This window comes from Mirounga leonina, unplaced genomic scaffold (assembly GCF_011800145.1).
Source record: "Mirounga leonina isolate KUSES-001 unplaced genomic scaffold, KU_Mleo_1.0 Mir_165, whole genome shotgun sequence".
Classification (NCBI taxonomy): domain Eukaryota; kingdom Metazoa; phylum Chordata; class Mammalia; order Carnivora; family Phocidae; genus Mirounga; species Mirounga leonina.
In genome coordinates this window covers 872,024-897,462 of record NW_023270415.1, presented here as the reverse complement: position 1 = coordinate 897,462, position 25,439 = coordinate 872,024, and the positions used below count along the sequence as shown (strand labels likewise).

The following is a 25,439-nucleotide window of genomic DNA, read 5'->3' as shown; positions in this document are numbered from 1 at the left end:
GTGTTCCATGATTCATTGTTTGCGTATAACACCCAGTGCTCCATTCAATACGTGCCCTCCTTAATACCCATCACTGGGCTAACCCATCCCCCAACCCCCCTCCCCTCTAAAACCATTAGTTTGTTTCTCAGAGTCCATAGTCTCTCATGGTTCGTCTCCCCCTCCAATATCCCCCCCTCATTTTTCCCTTCCTGCTATCTTCTTTTCGTTTTTAAACATATAATGTGTTATTTGTTTCAGAGGTACATGTCTGTGATTCATCAATCTTACACAATTCACAGGGCTCACCATAGCACATACCCTCCCCAGTGTCTTATCACCCAGCCACCCCATCATTCCTATCCCCCCACCACTCCATCTTTCCTATCCCCCCACCACTCCAGCAACCCTCAGTTTGTTTCCTGAGATTAAGAATTCCTCATATCAGTGAGATCATATCATACTTGTTTTTCTCTGACTTATTTCGCTTAGCATAATACCCTCTAGTTCGATCCACGTTGTTGCAAATGGCAAGATTTCATTTTTTTGATAGCTGCATAATATTCCATTGTATGTATGTATGTATGTGTGTGTGTGTGTGTGTATATATATATATATATATATACCACATGATCTTTATCCATTCATCTGTTCAGGACATCTTGGCTTTTCCCATAGTTTGGCTTTTGTGGACATTGCTGCTATAAACATTGGGGCGCACATACCCCTTTGCATCAATACATTTGTATCTTTGGGGTAAACACCCAGTAGTGCAATTGCTGGGTTGTAGGGTAGCTCTGTTTTCAACTTTCTGAGGAACCTCCGTATGTTTTCCAGAGTGGCTGCACCAGCTTGCATTCCTACCAACAGTGTAGGAGGGTTCACCTTTCTCTGCATCCTCGCCAACATCTGTCGTTTCCTGACTTGTTATTTTTAGCCATTCTGACTGGTGTGAGATGGTATCTCATTGAGGTTTTTTGATTTGTATTTCTCTGATGCTGAGTGATGTTGAGCACTTTTTCATGTGTCTGTTGGCCATTTGGATATCTTCTTTGGAAAAATGTCTGTTCATGTCTTCTGGCCATTTCTTGATTGGATTATTTGTTCTTTGGGTGTTCAGTTTGATTAAGTTCTTTATAGACTTTGGATACTAGCCCTTTATCTGATATGTCATTTAAAAATATCTTCTCCCATTCCATAGGTTGTCTTTGGGTTTTGTTGATTGTTTCCTTTGCTGTCAAAAAGCTTTTTATCTTGATGAAGTCCCAATAGTTCCTTTTTCCTCTTGCTTCCCTTGCCTTTGGCGATGTTTCTAGGAAGAAGCTTCGGCTGAGGTCAAAGAGGTTGCTGCCTGTGTTCTCCTCTAGGATTTTGATGGATTCCTGTCTCACATTTAAGTCTTTCATCCATTTTGAGTCTATTTTTGTGTGTGGTGTAAGGAAGTGGTCCAGTTTCATTCTTCTGCATGTGGCTGTCCAATTTTCCCAACACCATTTGTTGAAGAGACTGTCTTTTTTCCATTGGACATTCTTTCCTGCTTTGTTGAAGATTAGTTGACCATAGAGTTGAGGGTCCATTTCTGGGCTCTTTTCTTTTCCACTGATCTGTGTGTCTGTTTTTGTGCCAGTACCATACTGTCTTGATGATGACAGCTTTGTAATAGAGCTTGAAGTCCGGAATTGTGATGCCCTCAGCTTTGCTTTTCTTTTTCAACATTCCTCTGGCTACTTGGGGTCTTTTCCGGTTTCATACAAATTTTAGGATTATTTGTTCCAGCTCTGTGAAAAATATCCATGGTATTTTGATAGGGATTGCATTGAATGTGTAGATTGTTCTAGGTAGCATAGACATTTTCACAATATTTGTTCTTCCAATCCATGAGCATGGGATGTTTTTCCATTTCTTTATGTCTTCCTCAATTTCTTTCATGAGTATTCTATAGTTTTCTGGGTACAGATTCTTTGCCTCTTTGGTTAGATTTATTCCTAGGTATCATAGAGTTTGGGGTACAATTTTAAATGGGATCGACTCCTTAATTTCTCTTTCTTCTGTCATGTTGCTGGTGTATAGAAATGCAGCTGATTTCTGTGCATTGATTTCGCATCCTGCCACTTTACTGAATTCCTCTATGAGTATAGTAGTTTTGGGGTGGAGCCTTTGGGTTTTCCACATAAAGTATCATATCATGTGCAGAGAGTGGAGTTTCACTTCTTCTTTGCCAATTCGGATGCCTATTATTTCTTTTTGTTTGATTGCTGTGGCTAGAACTTCTAAGTACTATGTTGAATAACAGTGGTGAGAGTGGACATCCCTGGCATGTTCCTAAACTTAGGGGAAAAGCTCTCAGTTTTTGAGAATGATATTCACTGGGTTTTTCATAGGTGACTTTTATGATATTGAGGTATGTACCCTCTATCCCTACACTCTGAAGAGTTTTAATCAAGAAAGGATGCTGTACTTTGTCAAATGTTTTTTCTGCATCTATTGAGAGGATCATATAGTTCTTGTTCTTTCACTAATATATTGTATCACATTGATTTCCGGATGTTGAACCAACCTTGAAGCCCAGGAATAAATCCCACTTGGTCGTGGTGAATAATCATTGCAATGTACTGTTGGATCCTATTGACTAGTATTTTGGTGAGAATTTTTGCATCCATGTTCATCAGGGATATTTGTCTGTAAATTCTCCTTTTTGATAGGGTCTTTGGTTTTGCGATCAAGGTGTAATGCTGGCGTCATAAAATGAGTTTGGAAGTTTTCCTTCCATTTCTATTTCTTGGAACAGTTTCAGAAGAATAGGTATTAATTCTTCTTTAAATGTTTGCTAGAATTCCCTTGGGAAGCCATCTGGCCCTGGACTCTTGTTTTTTGGGAGATTTTTGATGACTGCTTCAATTTCCTTAGTGGTTATAGGTCTGTTCAGGTTTTCTATTTCTTCCTGGTTCAGTTTTGGTAGTTGATACATCTCTAGGAATGCATCCATTTCTTCCAGATTATCTAATTTGCTGGCATATAGTTGCTCATAATATGTTCTTATAATTGTTTGTATTTCTTTGGTGTTGGTTATGATCTCTCCTCTTTCATTCATGATTTTTTTTTGTTTGGGTCATTTCCGTTTTCTTTTTGATAAGTCTGGCCAGGGGTTTATCAATCTTATTCTTTCAAAGAACCAGCTCCTAGTTTCGTTGATCTCTTCTGCTGTTCTTTTGGTTTCTATTTCATTGATTTCTGCTCTGAAATTTATTATTTCTCTTCTACTGGGTTTAGGCTTTATTTGCTGTTCTTTCTCCAGCTCCTTTAGGTGTAGGGTTAGGTTGTGTATTTGAGACCTTTCTTGTTTCTTGAGAAAGGCTTGTATTGCTATATACTTTCCTCTTAGGACTGCCTTTGCTGCATCCCAAAGATTTTGAATAGTTATGTTTTCATTTTCATATGTTTCCATGAATTTTTTTAATTCTTCTTTAATTTCCTGGTTGACCCATTCATTCTTTAGTAGGATGCTCTTTAGCCTCCATGTATTTGAGTTCTTCCAACTTTCCTCTTGTGATTGAGTTCTAGATTCAAAGCACTGTGGTCTGAAAATATGCAGGGAATGATGCCAGTCTTTTGGTACTGGTTGAGACCTGATTTGTGACCTAGAATGTGATCTATTCTGGAGACTGTTCCAAGGGCACCAGAGAAGAATGTGTATTCTATTGCTTTGAAATGGAATGTTCTGAATGTATCTGTGAAGTCCATGTGGTCCCGTGTGTCATTTAAAGCCTTTATTTCCTTGTTGATTTTTGCTTAGATGATCTGTCCATTTCAGTGAGGGGGGTGTTAAAGTCCTCTACTATTACTGTATTCTTGTTGATGTGTTTCTTTGCTTTTGTTCTTAATTGGTTTATATAATTGGCTGCTCCCATGTTAGGGGCATAGATACTTAAAACTGTTAGATCTTGTTGGATAGACCCTTTAAGTAGGATATAGTGTCCTTCCTCATCTCTTATTATAATCTTTGGCTTAAAATCTAATTTGTCTGATATAAGGATTACTACCCCAGCTTTCTTTTGGTGTCCATTAGCATGGTAAATGGTTTTCCACCCCCTCACTTTCAATCTGGCTGTGTCTTTGGGTCTAAAATGAGTCTCTTGCAGACAGCATATCAATGGGTCTTGTTTTTGTATCCAATCTGATAGCCTGTGTCTTTTGATTGGGGCATTTAGCCCGTTTACATTCAGGGTAACTATTGAAAGATATGAATTTAGTGCCATTGTATTGCCTATAAGGTGACTGTTACTGTAGATTGTGTTCCTTTCTGGTCTATGTTACTTTTAGGCTCTCTCTTTGCTTAGAGGACCCCTTTCAATATTTCTTGTAGAGGTGGTTTGGTGTTTGCAAATTCTTTTAGTTTTTTTTTTGTCCTGGAAGCTTTTTAACTCTCCCTCTATTTTCAGTGACAGCCTAGCTGGATACAGTATTCTTGGCTGCATATTTTTCTCGTTTAGCGCTCTGAATATATCCTGCCAGTCCTTTCTGGCCTGCCAGGTCTTTTTGGATAGGTCTCCTGCCAATCTAATGTTTCTACCATTGTAGGTTATAGAACTCTTGTCCCGAGCTGCTTTCGGGATTTTCTCTTTGTCTTGCAAGTTTTACTATTAATTGTTGGGGTATTGACCTATTTTTATTGATTTTGAGAGGGGTTCTCTGTGCCTCCTGGATTTTGATGCCTGTTTCCTTCCCCAAATTAGGGAAGTTCTCTACTATAATTCGCTTCAGTATACCTTCTGCCCCTCTCTTTCTTCTTTTTCTGGGATCCCAATTATTCTAATATTGTTTCACATTATGGTATCACTTATTTCTCAAATTCTGCCCTCGTGATCCAGTAGTTATCTCTCTTTTTCTCAGCTTCTCTATTCTCCATCATTTGGTCTTCTATATCACTAATTCTCTCTTCTGCCTCATTTATCCTAGCAGTTAGAGCCTCCATTTGTTATTGCACCTCATTAATAGCCTTTTTGATTTCAACTTGGTTAGATTTTAGTTTTTTATGTCTCCAGAAAGGGTTTCTCTAGTATCCTCCCAGCTTTTTTCAAGCCCAGCTAGTATCTTTATAATCGTCATTCTGAACTCTAGTTCCGACATCTTACTAATGTCCGTATTGATTAGGTTCCTAGCAGTCGGTACTGCCTCTTGTTCTTTTTTTTTTTTGAGGTCAGTTTTTCTCTCTTGTCATTTTGTCCAGAGGAGAATAGATGAATGAGAGAACAAAAGGCTAACAGGGTAACAGAGACCCCAGGAAAATGTACACTAAACAAATCAGAAGAGCCCCAAAACCAGGGGGAAAGAAAGGAAAAGAAAGAAAAAAAGAATATGATCAAATATGATCAGGCTGTTGCATAGATCAGTAGATCTACACTAGAGTTTGGGCATATTTTAGTCTGTTAGAAGAAAGTGCCTCCCAAAATTTTAAAGAAAGAAAAACTTATATATGTACAAAAATAATGGTTAATACGATGAAGGGATGGAATATGATTGTAAAGATGAAAATTGTAAAGGATTTTATAAGAGGAATTGATAAGATAGGAAGTTTTTTGAAAAAAGAAAGAAGGGAAATTAAAAGAAAAAAGAAAACGTGATCAGGCAGGAGACCAGAACAAAGCTATACACTTGAGATTTAGGGTATATTTTGGTCTGCTAGAAGAAACTGTATCCCAGAATTTTAAAGAGAGAACAATTTATATATATATACACAAAATATAAGGTTAACTACAATGAAGGGACAGAATATGATTCTAAAAATGAAAAAGATTTTTTAAAAAGGGATTGATAAGATGTTGGTTGAAAAAGGGGAAAAAAAATCAAAAAAAATAGAAAAAGAAAAAGAAGAAAAATTTAAAAGTTAACTTTGAAGACTAAAGAATCATCGGGGAAAAAAGCCATGAATTCTATGTGCTGTATTCCCCTGGTGCTGGAGTTCTACCGTTCTCGTTGATCAGTAAACCTGGTCTTGGCTGGCTGTTCTTGCTGATCTTCTGCGGGAGGGGCCTGTTGCAGTGATTCTCAAATGTCTTTGCCTGAGGCAGAATTGACCAGCCCTTGCCAGGGACCAGGCTAAGTAATCTGCTCTGGTTTGCTCTCGGTAGCTTTTGTACAGTTTTCTGTACAGCTTTGGAGGACGAGAACTCGGGACCCCACTCCTCAGTGAGCCCCCAGAGAAAAGCAGTCAATCACTGCCATCTCTCCGGTCTCCAGCCACACTCCATGCTCACCCAGCCTGTGACCGAGCATTTCTATCTCTGGTACAGGACGCCGTTTGGAGTCCCAAACCCAGCAGATTCCTGCAGTGCAATCCAACGCCACCCCTCCTCAGGGAGGAAGGGCAGTCTCCCCAGCTCTGCCGCTTGTTGGGTCCCTGCTGGAAGAGTAGTGGCCTGACTGTGCCGCGGATCATGGTTTATGGCAACCCTGAGCTGAGATCCCACGCCTTGGCTCCGTCTTTGCAGTCAGCTTCCCTGCTCTGATACCTGGGAGCTCTGCCGCACTCAGGCACCCTTGGTCTTTCTGTGACCATGAGGGTCCTGAGACCACACTGTCCCAGCAACAGTTCCACCCCCTGCTTAGCCACTGCAGCAACGTCCCTCAGTGGAGCAGACTTCTAAAAGTTCCAGTTTTGTACTCCGCTGCTCTATCACTTGCCGGTATCCGGCTCCCTCCCACCGTGGTCTGTCTTCCCAGGTATCGCCTCGGATTCACTTCTCCACACGTCCTACCTTCCAGAAAGTGGTTGCTCTTCTGTTCATAGAATTGCGGCTATTCTTTTCTTCGATCTCCTGTTGAATTTGTAGGTGTTGAGAATGGTTTGATACCTATCTAGCTGAATTCCTAGGACCAGACAAAATTTAGGTCTCCTACTCCACCATCTTGCTCTCCTCCGAAGGCATCCATTTCTTCCAGGGTCCTCAATATTAGGATATAGCTGTTGGTAATAATTTCTAATAATTGTTTCTATTTCCTTTGTGTTAGTCATGATCTCTCCCCTTCATTCGTAATTTTATATAGTTTGGGTCCTTTCTCTTTTCTTTTGGATAAGTCTGACCAGTGGTTTATCGATCTTATGGGAGATCTTCTTTCAAAGAATCAGCTTCAAGTTTCGTTGATCTGATCTACTTTGTCTCTGCTTTCTAATTCATTGATCTCTGCTCTAATCTTAATTATTTCTTTTCTAATGTGTTGCTTAGGCATCGTTTGTTGTTTTTTCTCCAGTTCTTTAAGATGTAAAGTTAGTTGATGAATTCGGGATTTTTCTGGTTTTTTGAGTGAGGCTGGGATGGCTATGTATTTCCCTCTTAAGACCACCTTTGCAATATGCCATAGGTTTTGGACAGATGTGTTTTCGTTCTCATTGGTTTCCATGAATTGTTTAAGTTCTTTGATTTCCTGTTTGACCCAAACATTCTTGAGCAGAGTGGTCTTTAGCTTCCAAGTATTTGAATTTCTTCCAAATTTTTTCTTGTGATTTGAGTTCCGGTTTCAAAGCATTATGGTCTGAGAATATGCAGGGAATAGTCTCAGTCTTTTGGTATCGGTTGAGACCTGATTTGTGGCCCAGTATGTGCTCTATTCTGGAGAAGGTTCCATGTGCGCCCAAGAAGAATGAGTATTCTGTTGTTTTGGGGTGGAATGTTCTGTATATATCTATGAGGTCCATCTGGTCCATTGTGTCATTCAAAGCTCTTGTTTCTTTGTTGATTTTCTGCTTAGATGATCTGTCCATTGCTGAGAGTGGAGTATTGAGGTCTCCTACAATTAACGTATTGTTATCAATATGACTCTTTATTTTGGTTAACAGTTGGCTTATGTAGATGGCTGCTCCCATGTTGGGGGCATAGATATTTACAATTGTTAGATCCTCTCGTTGGATAGACCCTTTAAGAATGATATAGTGTGAGGGATGCCTGGGTGGCTCAGTTGGTTAAGCGGCTGCCTTCGGCCCGGGTCATGATCCCAGGGTCCTGGGATCGAGTCCCACATCAGGCTTTTTGCTCAGCAGGGAGCCTGCTTCTCCCTCTCTCTCCCTCTGCTTGTGCTCTCTCTGTCAAATAAATAAAAATCTTTAAAAAAAAAAAAAAGAATGATATAGTGTCCTTCTGTGTCTCTAACTACCGTCTTTAACTTAAAATCTAATTTGTCTGATACGAGAATTGCTACCCCAGCTTTCTTTTGATGTCCGTTGGCATAGAAGATGGATCTCCATCCCTTCACTTTCAGTCTGAATGTATCTTCAGGTTCAAAATGAGTCTCCTTTAGACAGCATATGGATGGGTTCTGTCTTTTTATCCAATCTGCAATCCTCTGCCTTTTTATGGGAACACTTATGCCATTCACCTTCAGAGTGATTATTGAAATATATGAATTTATTGTCATCATGTTGCCTGTGAAGTTCTTGATTCTATAGATTGTCTCTGTAAATTTCTATTCTATATCACTCTTGGGGTCTCTCTGCTTTTATAGAACCCCCCTTAATATTTCTTGCAGGGCTGTCTTAATGGTCACATGTTCTTTCAGTTTCTGCCGGTCGTGGAAGCTCTGCATCTATACATCCATTCTAAATGACAGCCTTGCCGGATAAAGTATTCTTGGCTGCATGTTCTTCTCATTTAATACCCTGAATATGTCTTGCCAGCCCTTTCTGGCTTGCCAGGTGCCTGTGGATAGGTATAACGTTGTTCTGATGTTCCTCCCTGTGTACGTAAGGAATCTCTTCCCCCTAACTGCCCTTAAGATGGTTTCCTCGGTTCTAAAGATTTGTGAGTTTTACTATTACATGCTGGGGCTTTGGTCTGTTTTCCTTGATCTTGGGAGGGGTCCTCTCTGCCTCTAGGACACGAATGTTTGTTTCATTCCCCAGATTAGGGAAGTTCTCAGCTACAATTTGCTCAAATATATTTTCTAGTCCTCTCTCTCTCCACCCCCTCAGGGATCCCAACAATTCTGTCATTGGAATGTTTCACTTATTTCTCTAATTATGTTTTCATGGATTTTAAGCTGTTTCTCCCAGGCCTCCTCTTTTTCCTTTTCTATCAATTTGTCTTCTAGATCACTAATTCGTTCTTCTGCCTTGTTTACCCTAGCTGTTAGAGTATCTACATTAGATTGGATCTCATTGATAGCATTTTTTAAGTTCTGCCAGTTCAGCTCTCATTTCTGCCCTTAGGGACTTTATGTTGCCATTAATCTATTTCTCCATTCTAGCTATCGTCTTTATAACTGAAGTCCATTTCCAACATCTTGCTTATATCTGTATCCATTTGTAAATCTGTGGCAAAAGTCACAGTCTCTGAGTCGTTCCTATTTTGGGGGGTCCTCCTAGTCATTCTGTTGTGGGGTGGTTGAGGGAATATACAGAGTCCAAATTACTCATCACAATCCAAGCGAGATGCACCTGTTTTATAGGGGCCTTAGTATTGTCGGCCTCTTGTTCTCCCAGCCTGTCTTCCAGGGGAGGGACCTGTCATGCAGTTACTCAGGCAATCCTGTTTGGGCCGGTGGGGGGGGAATTGGGTTCAGTGAAAACCGGCTTTTTGGGGCTTTTGTTGTCTGTTGGCTTTCCCTGGTGGCTTTGCACGTCTCTTCTGAGAGTCAGAGCAGAAGAGACCGTTTCCAGCCCTCTGCCTTAGAAGAGAGAGATCGCAGTCTGTTCTTCAGTGAGCTCTCCAGGCCAAGCCATCTCCGTTTCTGTCTGTGTTGCTAAAAACGGCAGCATCGTGAGTTGTGTGCCCCTCAGCGGTGCTCCCAGCTCTTCCTTCCAATTCCAGGCACGTCTTTGCCCTTCTAAAACCACCAGCCACCCCCAGTTCTCACATGTGGCCCCACCACTCCAGGTTTCAGTCCAGGGGGCTGCCCTAAAGTCCTTTCCCTACCTCTACCGGTCTGTGAGTCTGTGCCCCATCCCCAGCACCAGAGGCTTTCAAGCACTGATGGTGCAGGATCCCGAAGGCTCCCTCCGCCTTCCTTTTATCTTCCGATATCTGCCCGCGGAATCACAACTCCCTGGATCATACCTCGAAACCAACTGCCTGCAATATTCTGTTTGTAGAGATTCAGATATATCTTCTTACATCTCATTCTGATTTTGTGGGTGATCAGAGTGGTCTGGTAGATATCCAGCTCAATTCAGGGGATCGGTTGGAATAAGTTCCCCTACTCCTCTGCCATCTTTTCCTCTCCTTCCTTGCTAATATATCTTTAGCATGGATTCCAAAACATAATTCAAAAGGTAAATGCGTTTGTAATTTTGCCAGCTTTCACCGCATCCTTCATTTGGGGGCTATAATTTGTTGCATTTCCTCGGCAGTGTACAAGAGTGCCTATTTCATCACAGTCTTGCCAGTAGAGTATATTGTGATTTTTTCCAATTTTATAGGTGAGAAAGAATTTCTCAGTGTTGCTTTAATTTATATTTCTCTTATTACGAATGAAATAGAGCATATAGTCATATATTTAAGCTCATTTGCATTTATTTTCAGTAAACTATCTGCTGGCCCGTTTTTATAATCAGATTTTGCTCTTTTTCTTTTCCTCTAACTCCTTTTAGCTTTCTCTGTAAGAGTTTTAAGGCTGTGCATCTCTGCTGTGCTCACTATCAGGAAGCTCCTCAAAAGAATTTAAATCTAAGATAGTGCCCAAATAAATATTACAGAAGCCCATGTAGCATTTAATAGTGTCCTGAGCCTTAACATTTTATGACTGAATTACCTTCTAAATCGAACCTTTTTGCCCTGGTTAATATTTAACTACTGAGTATCAGGATTTTAGAACTGGAAAAGGATTTTAATGATCCTTGAGTCTTAACCTCATATTTTTGTAGGTGAGGAAACTAACTCTGTATTCTTGGTTTATAGACAAAATCTTACAGATGATCATTAAACTATCTTATATTCCAGATGAGAATATAAAGGGTCAGATGAATATATCTCTGTATAGGAGATAGGAATGGCAGTTTGTTACTAGGAAGAGACTAGAATTTTTAAATTGTGACTCCTGAGTTTCAAATTCTGGACCTGTGATCATCTTCAGACCTGAGACTATCCCAAAGCCTTCCAGATGTTTTCTAAAGAAATCAGATTTGAAAGTAAATGAAAACAGTTCTTAATGCCTAAATTTGGCATGAAGATTTCTGGGGATGAGTACAATAATATGGTTCATGTACAAATGCTTTCTGTATTTTGTGGTTTTTATATATAATAATCTTTAAAATTATTTATAGTCATTGGTGTTTATTTTGCTTGTTATGTGGGTAGGCACTCGTAAAATATTTGTTCAAAGCAGGGATGTTCATATAATTTTCTCTTTTTTTTAGGAGTTCATGTGTCACACAATTAGCCCTTTTGGAAAGGGTGTACAGAATGTTCAAGAGGGACGACCTACTTTCAAATGTTACTCGCCAAGCATTTGTAGATCGCTCCCTTCTCACCCTTTTGTGGCATTGTAGCCTGAGTGCTTTGAGAGAGTTCTTCAGCAAAATTGTGGTGGATGCCGTTGATGTGTTGAAGTCTAGATTTACAAAGGTATTGTACATCTATTATTAAATTTAATATTACTAAGAATTGACAAATCTCCTTGATCGGTGTCCTTAAAAATTGCAGTGTGTTCACTCAGAGGATCTTTAGTGCTCAAGGAGTGTTACCTCAACAGTTTGGTAACAATCTGTAGTTACATGGGTTCTGCATTAGGTTCCTGAGGGTGCTGTAAGAAATTACCACCAATGTGGCTTAGAACATCTTTATTCTTTTAGTTCTGCAGGCCAGAAATCAGCATCCTTGGGCTTCAGTCAAGGTGTTGCAAGGCTCCAGAGGCCCAAGCGGCAAATCCGTGTTTTGCCTCTTCCCGCTTTTGGTGGCTGCCAGCATTCCTTGGCTTGTGGCCCGATCACTCCTCTCTTTGCTTCTATGGTCACATTGCTCCTCCTCTTCTAACTGCTCTCTGCCTCCCTCTTATAAATATATGATTGCATTTAGGAACCACTTAGATAATCTCCCCATCTCTTTACATGATTTTATCTGTATAATCCTTTTTTATCATATAAGGTAACATTCACGGTTCCAGTGATTAGAACATGGGTATTTGTAAGGGGATATTATTCAGCTGAATACAGTCCACCTGCACCAAATATTCCCACTTGCAAAATACATTTATCCCATCCCAATATCCCCCAAAGTCTAAATGCATTACCTCATCAACTTTTAAGTCCAAAATTGTGTCTGAATATCATCAGTTCAGGGTCCTAACTTTCATCATTTAAATCATAATGAATCAGATATGGGTGGGATTCTGCGTGTGATCTGTCATGGGGCAAAGTTCTTTCCATTTGTGGACCTGTGAAACTAGAAGACAAATAATGTGTTTCCAGAAGACAGTGGTTCAACAGGTGGGATGATTATTATATTCATTCCTGTTCCAAAAAGGAGAAAATGAAGTAAAAAAGAAGTTAGTGTTCCATAGCACTTTCAAGGTCCAGGCAGGCAAATTCTGTTAGGTTTCAAGACCCGGGAATAATGCTTTGTTGCTTAATATTCTGCCCTCTGGACCAAAGTCTCCATTCTTGGAGTCATTCTTCTTTTTTCTTGAAGGGTAGCATATATTGCAGCTGAGTAGTTTTATCAATCGGTTTCTTGCCTGTAGAATTCAGGGAGTACAAGAGCCTTTTTTTTTTTTTTTTTCCCATTTCATTTTGTCTCTGTCCCTTTCAGTCCAAGCTGGTGGTGCTCCTTCTGGTATGATGTTCTCAAAAACTATAAAGCTCTCCTATTTGTGTCTTGGAGGTTTACTCCATTAGATAAGAGAGTCCTCCACAGATCTTTGATGGATAATGGCATCTCTGTTCCTGGTTCTGCTGAAATGGTTGAGGGCATCCATGAGTACCATGCTTAATTTTTTCAGCACTAGCTCAAGATTGTCCAGCCACATCCTTGTTCTCTCCAGAGCCACTTTTCTAACAGTGAATCTCCTAATGTTAGCATCTTTTACCGTCTGGGTAAGCTGAGAATTTCTCAAGTCATCACATTTTGGTTCCTTTTGCTCAGTAGTTCTTAACTTTTTGTTTTGCACCTCACATTGTATTATAAGCAGCAAAGAATTGGAAGCAGGCAGCACCTTCAACAAATTTGCTTGGAAATTTTCTCAGCTAAATATTCAAGTACATGGCTTACAAGTTCTGTTTTGTGTGTAACTATAGAACACTTACTCAGCTAAGTTTTCTGCCGCTGTAAAACAAGGATCCTCTTTCCTCCAGTTTCCAAAAATACGTTATTTCCTTTTGAGACCTCACTGGCAACTACTTTAACCTCCAATTTCTACCAAAAATGTGTTTATGATGATTGAGATGTTCTGTAAGACAGTTTTAGCTTTTTCTGCCATGCTTTTCATTTCCTTCTGAGTCCTCACCACCAGTGCCTTCAGTGTTGGTATTTCTACTAGCAGTCACTATAGGCAGTTGGCTTTTTCTGTCTTGCATGGGAAATTTCTTTTAGCCTCTACCTATCATCTGTTTGTTAGAGCAGATCCAAGTCTTGATACCAGAATGTGTATTAGTTTCCTGAATCTTCAGTAACAAATTACCATAAGCTTGGTGGCTTAGAACACCAGAAATTTATTCTTTCCCAGTTTTGGAGGCCAGAAGTCCAAAATTAGTTTCACTGAGCTGAATTTATGGTTTTGTCATGGCTACACTTGCCCCAGCGGCCCTGAATATCCACTCCTTGCCTCCTCCAGCTTCTGATGGCTACTGGCATTCCTCAGTATGTGGCTACATCATTCTGGCCTCTAATTCTGTCATCACATTGCCTTTTCCTGTATGTCTCATCCCTCTCTCTGTCCTCTTACAAGATTACATGTGGTTTCATTTATGGCCCACGGGAACAACCCAGAATTGTCTCCTTATCTCAAGATCCTTAATCACATTCGAAAAGTCCTTTCCTGCCTTATGAGATTGCATTCACAGGTTCTAGGGATTAGGATGTGGTATCTTTTAGAAACTACTGTAAATAGTTGAACATTTTGTTTTTTAATACATTGAAGTTTCACCTGCTATTGTCATGCCTTCGATAAGATTTTCTGCAAAAGCCCTATACTCATGTCCTAAGTTTACTATTTGGACATTGTACATTACTTCCTGCCACACTCAATATAACACATAAATATTTAGACCTATGTTCCTGACCTTGGGTCATCTCCTATTGAAGTGATTCAATATCTATGTTAAAACTGCATTCTATGTAAAGAGCATTGAATATTAAATATATTTAATTGAATATTCAGTATATTCAATAAACTATTTTTCGTGTTTGGTAAGACCAAAGATAATCATCTGTTACCTTTTCTTAGCTAAATGAATCTATCTTTGATACTCAAATCACCAAGAAGATGGGCTATTATAAAATGCTAGATGTGATGTATTCTCGTCTTTCAAAAGAGGATGTTCACTCGAAAGAATCTAAAATTAATCAAGTTTTCAACGGCTCATGTGTTACAGAAGGAAATGAACTTACAAAGACACTTATTAAGTAAGGTTTTAGTTAACTTTGTTATTTGATTTGTATTTGATTTGTTGTATTTGATTCGTTAATATTTTTGATGCATATATTTTTATGCTTGCATATAATGTGAATAAATGGTTAAGTTTGTTTAAATACCAGTTTTTATAGTTCTCTTGGTTTTTTTCTTAGGTACAAACTACTTAGATAGACTTTAATGTAGCAGGTTATTAGGTAGCATGTTTATCCTATACTCATCTTTTACAAGGAATAAAACTTTTTTCTGTTGTTATTGTTTTTTTCCTACCATTTTCCCCCCTTAATAGCTTGATATATTTTTAATGGTATGATTTATAATATGAAGGTATTTTATTTTTCCTGACTGTAATTTGAAATGAAAGGAATGGCAGTATGTTCAAGCAGGTATTCTATAAAATACAAAGTAATCGAATACATTTTCTCTAAAACTGGCCTTCTAATGAAGTTCTCTTTTAGTGAATATTGAATGCACACATTGCCATAGCTCATTTTGCATATCCCAAACAAGCTTATCCTTACTTTCCTCTTACCCTAATTCTTATTTTATATCCTCTAGGAATGACATCACCATCCATTCATTTGCACCAACGAGAGCCCTGTTTTATTTTTGCTTCTTCATCTCTCCAGTCTCCATGCATACCCTGTCAGTCACCAGATCTGGTGGATTTTATCTCCTCAGCCTTCCCAAGACTGGGGCCCTTCTTTCATCTTCCTTCCTTCATACAGTGTTGTAGCGCCTGGTGTTCTTTGGTGAACCACTGAAGTGCAGTCTCCTTTGTAGTTATTCTCCCCACTCCTGGGCTTGTCTCTCGGTTTTTCCATATTACTGCTAGTATGATAATACCTCTGCAGTATGAACCTGATTGTTTCATTCTCCTACCTAAAACATTTCAGACTACCTAAAACACTTTAAAAGAACTTCATCTTCAGTATCAGGGACCAGCAAAATTTTTCTGTAAAGGGCTTGCCTGGTAGTAACTGTTTTCAACTTTTCAGGCTGTCTGGTCTCTTGCAACTACTACACAGTACTGGAAAAGCAGCCATAAATAATATGTAAATGAATGGGCATGGCTGTGTTCTGACAAAACTCTTCAAAAGTAGTTGGTCACCTGGGCACTGTTTGGAGACCCCATCCTGCAGAATGAAGTCTGAGCTCCTTAGCATGGCAGGCAAGCTCTTGTAGGAGCACACCCCTCTCCACCTTGTGCTCACTGCCAGCCACTGCTATACCCACCTCATCTTCTGAACACACTGTGTGGCTTAGCTCTTACTGTAAGTGACACTCTTCTCTCTGTTCATAATCCTCACATACATTTTCCCTTTGACTAACTTAGAATTCAAAACACAGTTCTTATAATTTCTCTTAAAACCTTTTGTTGATTCCTTCACCTGGGTTACTATCCATCTTCCTTGCTTCCATCTCTTAACTTGTGCTGGTTGCTGTTGCTATGCTTACCAGTGTGGTGAAATCCCTGGACGCTGCCTTTGCCTTGAGATGGGCATGGGTTCAGTGACTTGCTTGTCTTTTATTTCCAGTACGTGGTACTATGCCAGACACAAACTTGACACTCAGAAAAGGCTGAACTGAATTGAGATCCTGTTATCTAGCATTGTTGGGCTTGAGCAACGATTTCCCTGTTACATGAATTAATTTTTAACCTGGATCTACTCTGCAGATTGTGCTATGATGCATTTACAGAGAACATGGCAGGTGAGAATCAGTTGCTGGAGAGGAGAAGACTTTACCACTGTGCTGCATACAACTGTGCCATTTCTGTTATCTGCTGTGTCTTCACCGAGTTAAAATTTTACCAAGGTTTTCTCTTCAGTGAAAAACCTGAAAAGGTAGACTTCTGAAATTTTCACAGTTGTTATCACTGTAGGATTTCAAGTTAGACTATATAAATTAAAGTTATATCATAATTTGCACGTTCTTATAATATTAAAGATGTAGCTCTTGTAGTTCTGCATACATACATATATGCACACCCATATATATTAAAGCTGAAGTGCTTCCACATGAGTTATTAAGTAAGCATTAATTCTATAGTAGCATCAGCAATAAGGATTTCCACTATTCAGATATTTTTACATGATTCTTTGGATTTACAGAACTTGCTTATTTTGGAAAATCTGATTGACCTGAAGCGCTGCTATACATTTCCTGTAGAAGTTGAGGTGAGTGAAATTTTTCAGTGGTTTCCTGAGTTTAAAAAATTTACCAAGTACTTATAGAAAAAAAAAAATGTTTTGTTGAACATGTTAAATTCTCAATATTCAAGTCTGCTTTGAACTATAAAATCTGGTAGTTTAATGTAGTTCAGCCCGAGGTATAATCTCAGGCAATTATAAAAAAAAATTATCATAACTTGATTTTTCCCTTTCTTAACTAGTAAAAGATAGAAAATGGCAATAAAAGAAGCTATTCGGACATATCCAAGAAGTTGTTTGCTGAGTAAATTCCTCTAGTCAGTGAAATTGAGATCCATCCAGATACAGAATTATAATGCTGTGGCCTGCTTGGGTGATTTGGCAGGATAATGGAGGTGCTGTGAGCAGAAGTCATGGGGATAATTGGAAAACTTTGCTGTGGCAAATGTGACAAGCTTGATTTTAGTCACGCTAAGTTTGACATGCTAGCCTCAGCAATTGGTGGGACGTTGTAGGTGCAACCTTTCACAGCCCACTGGAAATGGGAATTGGGCAGAGTGCCAGAGCTTGTGCACCATGGTCTAGGTCAGGAGCTGTCACTCATGTTAGTGTCCATGGCTGCTGACTTCACCATGTGTGAGTGGTTCATGAGTTCATGTAAACGGTTGCTTCCTGCCTTGTGCCCTTTTGAAACAAGACTGGGAACATTTTTCAAGGTGTATGTTCAAGGAATAAACAAACAAACAAAAATAGCACTCAGACACTCGCTATATGTTACTTCTGAACTTTACTATAGCACTGTATAGTGCTATGATATACCATAACTGTATAGTTAAGGAAACTGAGGCTCATAGGTCAAGTACAGACTATTGGTAATCTGGGCATGTGGCTACCAGAACTTAGTCTGCACTGGGTCCCAGAGCCCAGAGCGGGGAGGCAAATGCCTCAGTGGGGTTCTGCGGGAAATGCGTTTCGTAAGGGTACTCACCTGTCTTTGTGGATACTTTTTGGTGATTTTAAATTTGATAAAAGTCTTGTTTAAAAATTAATTTTTTTTGCCAAATTGCTACTAAAATTGAAAATGTGTGATCATGATTCTAAAAAGTTTTAAATTGTGTATTTGTTTTGCCTAATAGGTTCCTATGGAAAGAAAGAAAAAGTACATTGAAATTAGGAAAGAAGCCAGGGAAGCCACAAATGGGGATTCAGGTAGGATGTTTTCAAAATGATGAGAATGATTCCAATTTGTTAAGTAACAAATGATATTTGCTATGTAAATAAAAAATATTTTAAATATCCAAAAACATTGAAATTGAGTTTGAAAAGATTTTAAGTGGCAAATAGAATTATATTTTGAAAGAAATGCAATGAGCTAAACCTCAGAATGGCCAAAGAGGGCTGAGAAATGGTATGCTTTTCTTAATAGTGCAAGATAGGTTGATAGTTATTTGTTTGCATATGGATTATATTTATATTTTGTTTAAATACATTCAGAAATATGTTAAAATATAAGTCCCATCCTGCCACTCCTCTGCTCCAAACCTCCCATCAGCTCCCACCTCCCTGAGGACAGAGCTGCCTAAGGCCCCTGACCTACCTGCCTCCTCCCTGCCACTCTCCTTCCTGCTTACTCTGCTCTAGCAGCACTGTTCCCCTGCCTATGCTTGTAGGCACCAGGCTCACTTTGGCCCCAGGGCATTTGCATGTGATGTTTCCTAAACCTGCAATAATCTTATTCCCAGATATCAGCGTTTTGTTTAATACTAACCTTTGAAGGAAGTTCTCCCTGGCTTCCCTATTTAAAATTAACTCTCTTGCTCCACATGAGCCTTGTTTTAGTTTTTTGCTTAATTTTTCTTCATAGCTTTTTTTTCTTGACTTGAGAATAAAATTTGAACCAGTGTTGTAAATTCCTTACATATGTGGATTGTGGATTAGTTGTTTTTCAGTAGTATCTTTTCCCACATCTGTGTTAGACTTTATGTGCAAACTGTACCCCATCAAAATTTTAAATGCAAGGAAATTATGTTACTGTCATATCCAAAAATTGTGTATAGTTTAACTTAATTTCTCTGTCCATGATAGTAGAGAATAATTGCTCAATAATAACAAAACCAAAGGAGGTCTTTCCCCGTTTCCTTTTGCTTTGTTAATCTGGATAATCTGTTGAGAATCACAGAAAAGAAAAAAGCCTTAGTTAACACAGTCTTTTAATTTTAGTATCATTTGAGCTTAGAGAAATACATTTTTTTATCAATTTAAATAAATATATTTTCTTCTTTATATTTCAGGTGCCCCTCATTATCTATCTTCCTTGTCGTATTTGGCAGACAGCAGCCTGAGTGAGGAAATGAGTCAATTTGATTTTTCAACTGGAGTTCAGAGCTATTCATACCGTTCCCAAGACCCTAAATCTACCCCTGGTCATTTTCGGAGACAGGTGATCACATTTTGTATATTGAAAAATATTGTTGACATTTGTAAAGGAAGGGGGGCTTCATTGTTAGGGGAAGCCAGTTCTCTGTGGGTAGTCCTCAGACAATAGCGTTTGGAGAATTTACCAGGATCTAAGTCCCAGCTTTGCATCCTATAGGCAATTGGATTTCATCAGTAGGATGAAAGGAGGAAAGAAGGCTCTCTCCCAAGGGCTGATTCACATTAGCCAGTCTCCATGAAATTAGTGTTTGAGGGGCGCCTGGGTGGCTCAGTCGTTAAGCGTCTGCCTTTGGCTCAGGTCATGATCTCAGGGTCCTGGGATCGAGCCCCACATCAGGCTTTCTGCTGGGCGGGAAGCCTGCTTCTCCCTCTCCCACTCCCCCTGCTGTGTTCCCTTTCTCGCTGTCTCTCTCTCTGTTAAATAAATAAAATCTTGAAAAAAAAATTAGTGTTTGAAATCAGAACTGCATTTAAGGGTCTCCAGTGAGAAAGATAACTACTGTAGAGATTCACATACCATGCTGATGTGACTGTTGTATTATCCTCTGTGGAAAATGAAGAAGCTGCTCAAATATTTGATGTTATCAAACTGAAATAACTAAATGCATCTGTGTTCACAAATGATAGCTTAACCTCATGAACAGAGCTAGGAAACGTGTCGGTAGATACATATCTGTGCACTTACAGAGGCACACCCATGTTTCCAAATGTGTAAAACCATGAGCTCCAAATGTGTAAAACCATGAGCTCCTGGATACCAAAAATGGTATCCAGGGTTCATTCAAGTTTTTCCCTTTCTGGTTTCTTAGACATGCACTGACTCACCTCTTCCTTCCCTCAATCCCTCTGCTGTCCTCTGAACGCTGATGCCTTCCTGGAGTGGGTCCTGAACCACAGGCAGGCACCCCACTCTCTCCCTCCCCACTCCCAGACACTGCCAGGCAGCTCTTGTCCCACTCTGGTCTGCCAGAGTGGCTTTTTGCCTGAGGAGGACAGGAGCAGTACAGTGTTTTTGAAGTTGAGTTTGACTGTACTTTATGTTGCCCCTATGGTGGGCTTCTTCCTTTTTAATGAATGCTTCAAGGAGGAGCCCATTCATTAATTCTTTCACCCAGATTATGTCGTACATCTGCGCTGGGCATTAAAAAAGTACAACTTTGTTCTATTATGGCTACATTGTCTAGTGAGACTCATCCTTCATGAATAGGCCATTTACATTGAGGCATCTTGGGTTCAGTCCTCATGCCTTCAATTTGACTGCATGACTTGAGTCTCCAGTTTCAGATCTATCCAGTCCTTGTGAGAAGCATCCTGACAAATAATTTTGGCTAAAAAACATGTCGAGTAGATCTGAATGCAGTCAGATACTGTGATTAATTCCTTTGACACCTTACCAGGTATATGGAAAAAGGGACATTAAGATTACTGATTGATTTTTATGGCTCATTATTTTTTTTTTGTTTCTTATAACCCTGATTGGATAAAATTTACTGTTTATTATTTACAATTTATTGTTCCACTGTGTGTGTGTGTAAAATTTACTATACGTGTATGTAAAACTTCAGTTCATCATTACACTTATAAAATGATTACCTCTGCTATAATTTCTAAGAATTTTAGGATCAACAGTGGTTTAAAAGTTTTGTTCTTTTATTGATTAAAATTTCAAGGCAAATTAAGGATTTTACATTTTTTAGTTTACTGAGAAAAAAATATAGGTGAAAATTTATCTTACAGTTGTGTTTCAGTAATTCTGCTTTCTCCATAATGTGGCAACTAAGAATCATGGAGACTGTTGCTCTCAAGGTGTTCAGAGTTCTGGGGCCTCCCCGGACACAAACATTTGGAAAGATCTTAGTGTTTGTACAAAGCAACGTGTGTCCGCATGGATGGTGTGAACTAAGTATGACCCCGGAGGGAGTGACCCTGCATATAAAGATCAGAGGGAAAATATGTATCTAGAATGTAAGGAAGACATGAGGTCTTGGGGGTTTTTTTGCTTTTTTTTTTTTTTTAAGTTGTTTAATAAGAAAACCCAACAAATGTGTTTAATATTATTACCAATTTATCATTGTTACCTTACTGTGTGTTTTATGATATTGCCCCAAAAGGCAGAATATCATATACACTAAAATTTTAACAGTTTACTCTGCATCATCGGATTCTTCCCTTTTCCTAGGAGCACAAAGACCCCATGGTCCAAGATGCTGTCCTAGAGTTAGAGATGGATGAGCTCAATCAACACGAATGTATGGCAACCATGACAGCCCTGATTAAGCACATGCACAGAAATCAGATACTACCTAAAGGAGAAGAGGTTTGTTTCTGCTAATCTTGTCTCATTTAATACTGTTTATTGGTATCATAGTAAGAATGAACACTTAATATCGAATACCAAATTCTATATCTACTAAACATTTTTTGTTGCTCATGTCTTACTTTGTCATCTCATAATATCAAAATGTGAAGTTATTTTCTTCCACATTTTAAGGTACTCATGAATGTATCATTTCAGGGTTCAGTGCCAAGAAATCTTCCTCCATGGATGAAATTTCTTCATGACAAACTAGGAAATCCATCGGTATCATTAAATATCCGTCTCTTCTTAGCCAAGCTTGTTATTAATACAGAAGAAGTAAGTAATTTATTATTTGCTTAAAAATTCTTTGCAATTAGTAAGAAGGTGGAGGAATAGGAGGATGCTAAGTTTGTCTCATACCTCGAATGCAACTAGATAGTTACCAAATCATTCTGAACACCTGAGAAATCAGTAGGAGATCTGAGAAAACAAATGCTGCAAGTTTACCAGTAGAAAAATATGACCACAGGGGTGCCTGGGTGGCTCAGTCAGTGAAGTGTCTGCCTTCAGCTCAGCTCATGATCCTGGAATCCTGGGATCAAGCCCTCAGTCGGGCTCCTTGCTCAATGGGGAGCCTGCTTCTCCCTCTTCCTCTGCCCCTCCCCCCATTCCTGTTTTCTCTCTCTCTCTCTCAAATAAGATCTTTAAAAACAAATGACCACATTTTGGAAGGTAGGAGGTATGGAGACTTGAATCCAGTGTGATATAGCTGAGGATACAGCTGAGGGGTGGGAGCCTGCTTAAAGAGAATACCACAAAATATTAATAAGCAATGGAATGCAAAATCGGAACTTTTAGAAGTCTGCTACAGTGGGGCATGTTCCTGGCTTAAAGGTGCTCAAATGGTGAAGCAGGGCAGAATTCCAGGTGTGACAGCGTGCTCTCAGGATCCCCGGGGTCTCAAGAAGAACAGGTGGTGCCTGAGTGTGGCAGAGTTCCTAGGCATAAGAGCAGGGAAGCCGGCTTAGAACAGTGAGTTTAGGTGCCGACTTTCTCCTCTCTGTTGCCATTAAGTGTGTAGCAGTCATGCAACCAGTTTCCTGGGAGGGGTCCAGCAAAAAGCAGAAATGTGGTAAGAACCACCCCCCCCCCCCAGAAGAACAGCATGGGTCTGCCCCACAGGAGTCCCTAAAATTTGGAGTTTTGAAACTCAGTCTTGTGCCTGAGATAAAAATGCCTGGTCACAGGGCAGGTGAACACAGAGTTCTCATGGAAACTGGGGAGACAAGACTGATTGGTTGCTTTTCTGTGAGGGCTCACTGAAGAGTGGAGGGCGTCTGCATATTCATCCTGCCCATCAGTGCTGAAAACCTTCGGGGAGCAAAACAGTGCCACCTAGTGGAGTCCAGAGCTGCTTACACCAAGCCCTACCTCTGCTCATTGGAGGTGTTTTTTCACTAAGGCGAGTCCACCTGAGAATCAGTGCAATAGACTCCCCCCGCCCCGCAGAAGACCAGCACAAACAACTCACTCTCACCAAGTTTATTAATCATAGGGGGTTACAAAGCTTCAGCTTGGGGAAAACACTATATAGCATTCTTCACATTTTTATTCATTAGTCTTTTAGTATTCCTTTTTGTTATTTTCTTACTTTTCCAAATCTTTTCTTATTCTTTTAAATTTTTATCTACTTATATGCTTTATATATTATTTTTGCTTTCTTTCATTGTATTTTATTTAATAATTATATATGCATATAGATATAGATATATTTCTCTTTCTTCCTTTCATTCATTCATTCAACATTTTGGGATCTAGTTTCTTTTAACAAGACCAAACACAACCAGGATCTACTTTTATGTTTTGTTCAGTTTGTTTGTTTGTTGTTTTGTTTTCTTTTTTCTGTTGTCATTGTTATTGTTTATTCTCCTTTTTTTTTCTGGACAAAATAACAAGACAGAGAAATTCACCACAAAGGAAAGAACAGAAGGTAGTACTCACTGCCAGGGATTTAATCAATATGGATATAACCAAGGTGTCTGAACTAGAATTTAAAACAATGATTATAAAGATACTAGCTGGGCTTGAAGAAAGCATTGAAGACACTAGAGAATCTCTTACTGTAGAGATAAAAGAACTAAAATCTAGTCAGGCCAAAATTAAAAATGCTATAACCAAGATGCAGTCCCAAATGGAGACCAAAAAAAGAGGATGAATGAAGCAGAAGAATGAATCAGTAATATAGAAGATAAAATGGATGGAAAATAAGGAAACTGAAAAGAAGAGGGAAAGAAACCTATTAGATCAAGAAGGTAGACTGAAGAAACAGCGATTCCATAAAGCAAAATAATATCCATGTTACAGGAATTCCAGAAGAAGAGTGGGAGAAAGGGGCAGAAAGTGTATTTGAATGACTTATAGCTGAGAACTTCCCTAAACCGGGGAACGAAATAGGTCTTTAAGTCCAGGAGGCACAGAGAGCCCCCCTCAAAATTAAAAATAGGTCAACATCTTAACATATTATAGTGAAACTTGCATATTACAAAGATAAAGAGAAAATCAGGGTGCCTGGGTGGCTCAGTCGGTTAAGCATCTGCCTTCAGCTCGGGTCATGATCCCAGGGTCCTGGGATTGAGTCAGTCCCATGTCAGGCTCCTTGCTCAGCAGGAAACCTGCTTCTCCCTCTCCCTCCAGTGGTGCTCTCTAATGCTCATTCATTTGCTCTCCCTCTCTCAAATAAAGAAATAAAACCTTAACAAAAAGAAAAAGAGAAAATACTGAAAGCAGCTTGGGACAAGAGGTTCTTAACCTACAAGGATAGAGGTATAAGGCTGGTAGCAGACCTGTCCACAGAGACCTGGCAGGCCAGAAAGGACTGACATGATATATTCAACGTGCTAAATGGGAAAAATAGCAGCCAAGAATACTTTATACAGCAATGCTGTCATTCGAAATAGAAGGAAAGATAAAGACTTTACATGACAAACAAAAACTAAAGGAATTTGTGAAACTAAACGAGCCCTGAAAGAAATATTAAAGGGGATCCTTTGAGCGAAGAGAGAGCCCAAAAATAAAGATCAGAAAGGAACAGGGACAATCTACAGGAACAGCGACTTTATAGGTAGATAATACAATGGCACTGAATTCATATATTTCAAGAATTATTCTGAATGTAAATGAACTAAATGCTCCAATCAAAAGATATGGGGTATCAGAATGGATAAAAAAAACAAGACCCATCAATATGCTGTCTACAGGAGACTCGTTTTTAGACCCAAAGACACCCCCAGATTGAAAGAGGGGGTTGGGGTGCCTGGGTGGCTCAGTCGGTTAAGCAGCTGCCTTCGGCTCAGGTCATGATCCCAGAGTCCTGGGATTGAGCCCTGCGTCAGGCTCCCTGCTTGGCAGAGAGCCTGCTTCTCCCTCTCCCTCTGCCTGCCTCTCTGCCTACTGTGCACTCTCTCTCTCTGTCTCTGTCAAATAAGTAAATAAATAAAATCTTTAAAAAAAGAAGAAACTTAGGGGATTGAGCACCATTTATCATGCCAGTGGACATAAAAAAAAAGCTGAAGGTAGCCATCCTTATATCAGGCAAACTAGATTTTAAACCAAAGATTAATAAGAGATGAAGGACACTATCTCATAATAAAAGTGTCTATCCAATAAGAAGATTTAAGAATTGTAAATATTTATGCCCCTAACTTGGGAGCATATATAAACCAATTAATAACAAAATTAAAGAAACTCTTTGATAATAGTACAATAATAATAGGAGACATTAACACCTCATTTATAGAAATGGACAAATTATCTAAGCAGAAAATCAACAAAGCAACAAAGGCTTTGAATGACACACTGGACCAGATGAACGTAACATATATTCAAAGCATTTCATTTTAAAGAAACAGAATACACATTCTTCTTGAGTGTACTTCCCACATACTGGGTCACAAATCAGGTCTCAACCACTACAAAAAGATTTGAGATAATATGCATATTTTCAGGCCACAATGCCATAA

The 25,439-nt window shown here is 39.3% G+C and overlaps 1 protein-coding gene across 5 annotated transcripts in view; it reads left to right on the top strand.

Annotated features, from left to right (window-relative positions):
- The window catches only part of PRKDC (protein kinase, DNA-activated, catalytic subunit), a 243,275-nt gene that overhangs the window by 97,664 nt on the left and 120,172 nt on the right, over positions 1-25,439 (top strand). For all 5 annotated transcript variants that reach the window (XM_035011118.1, XM_035011120.1, XM_035011117.1 and 2 more), the window contains 8 exons: positions 11,324-11,531; positions 14,347-14,525; positions 16,211-16,379; positions 16,647-16,712; positions 17,822-17,894; positions 18,977-19,125; positions 21,301-21,438; positions 21,637-21,756. In XM_035011118.1, coding sequence (XP_034867009.1) covers positions 11,324-11,531; positions 14,347-14,525; positions 16,211-16,379; positions 16,647-16,712; positions 17,822-17,894; positions 18,977-19,125; positions 21,301-21,438; positions 21,637-21,756 — 1,102 coding nt within the window. The remainder of the gene's footprint in view (positions 1-11,323; positions 11,532-14,346; positions 14,526-16,210; positions 16,380-16,646; positions 16,713-17,821; positions 17,895-18,976; positions 19,126-21,300; positions 21,439-21,636; positions 21,757-25,439) is intronic.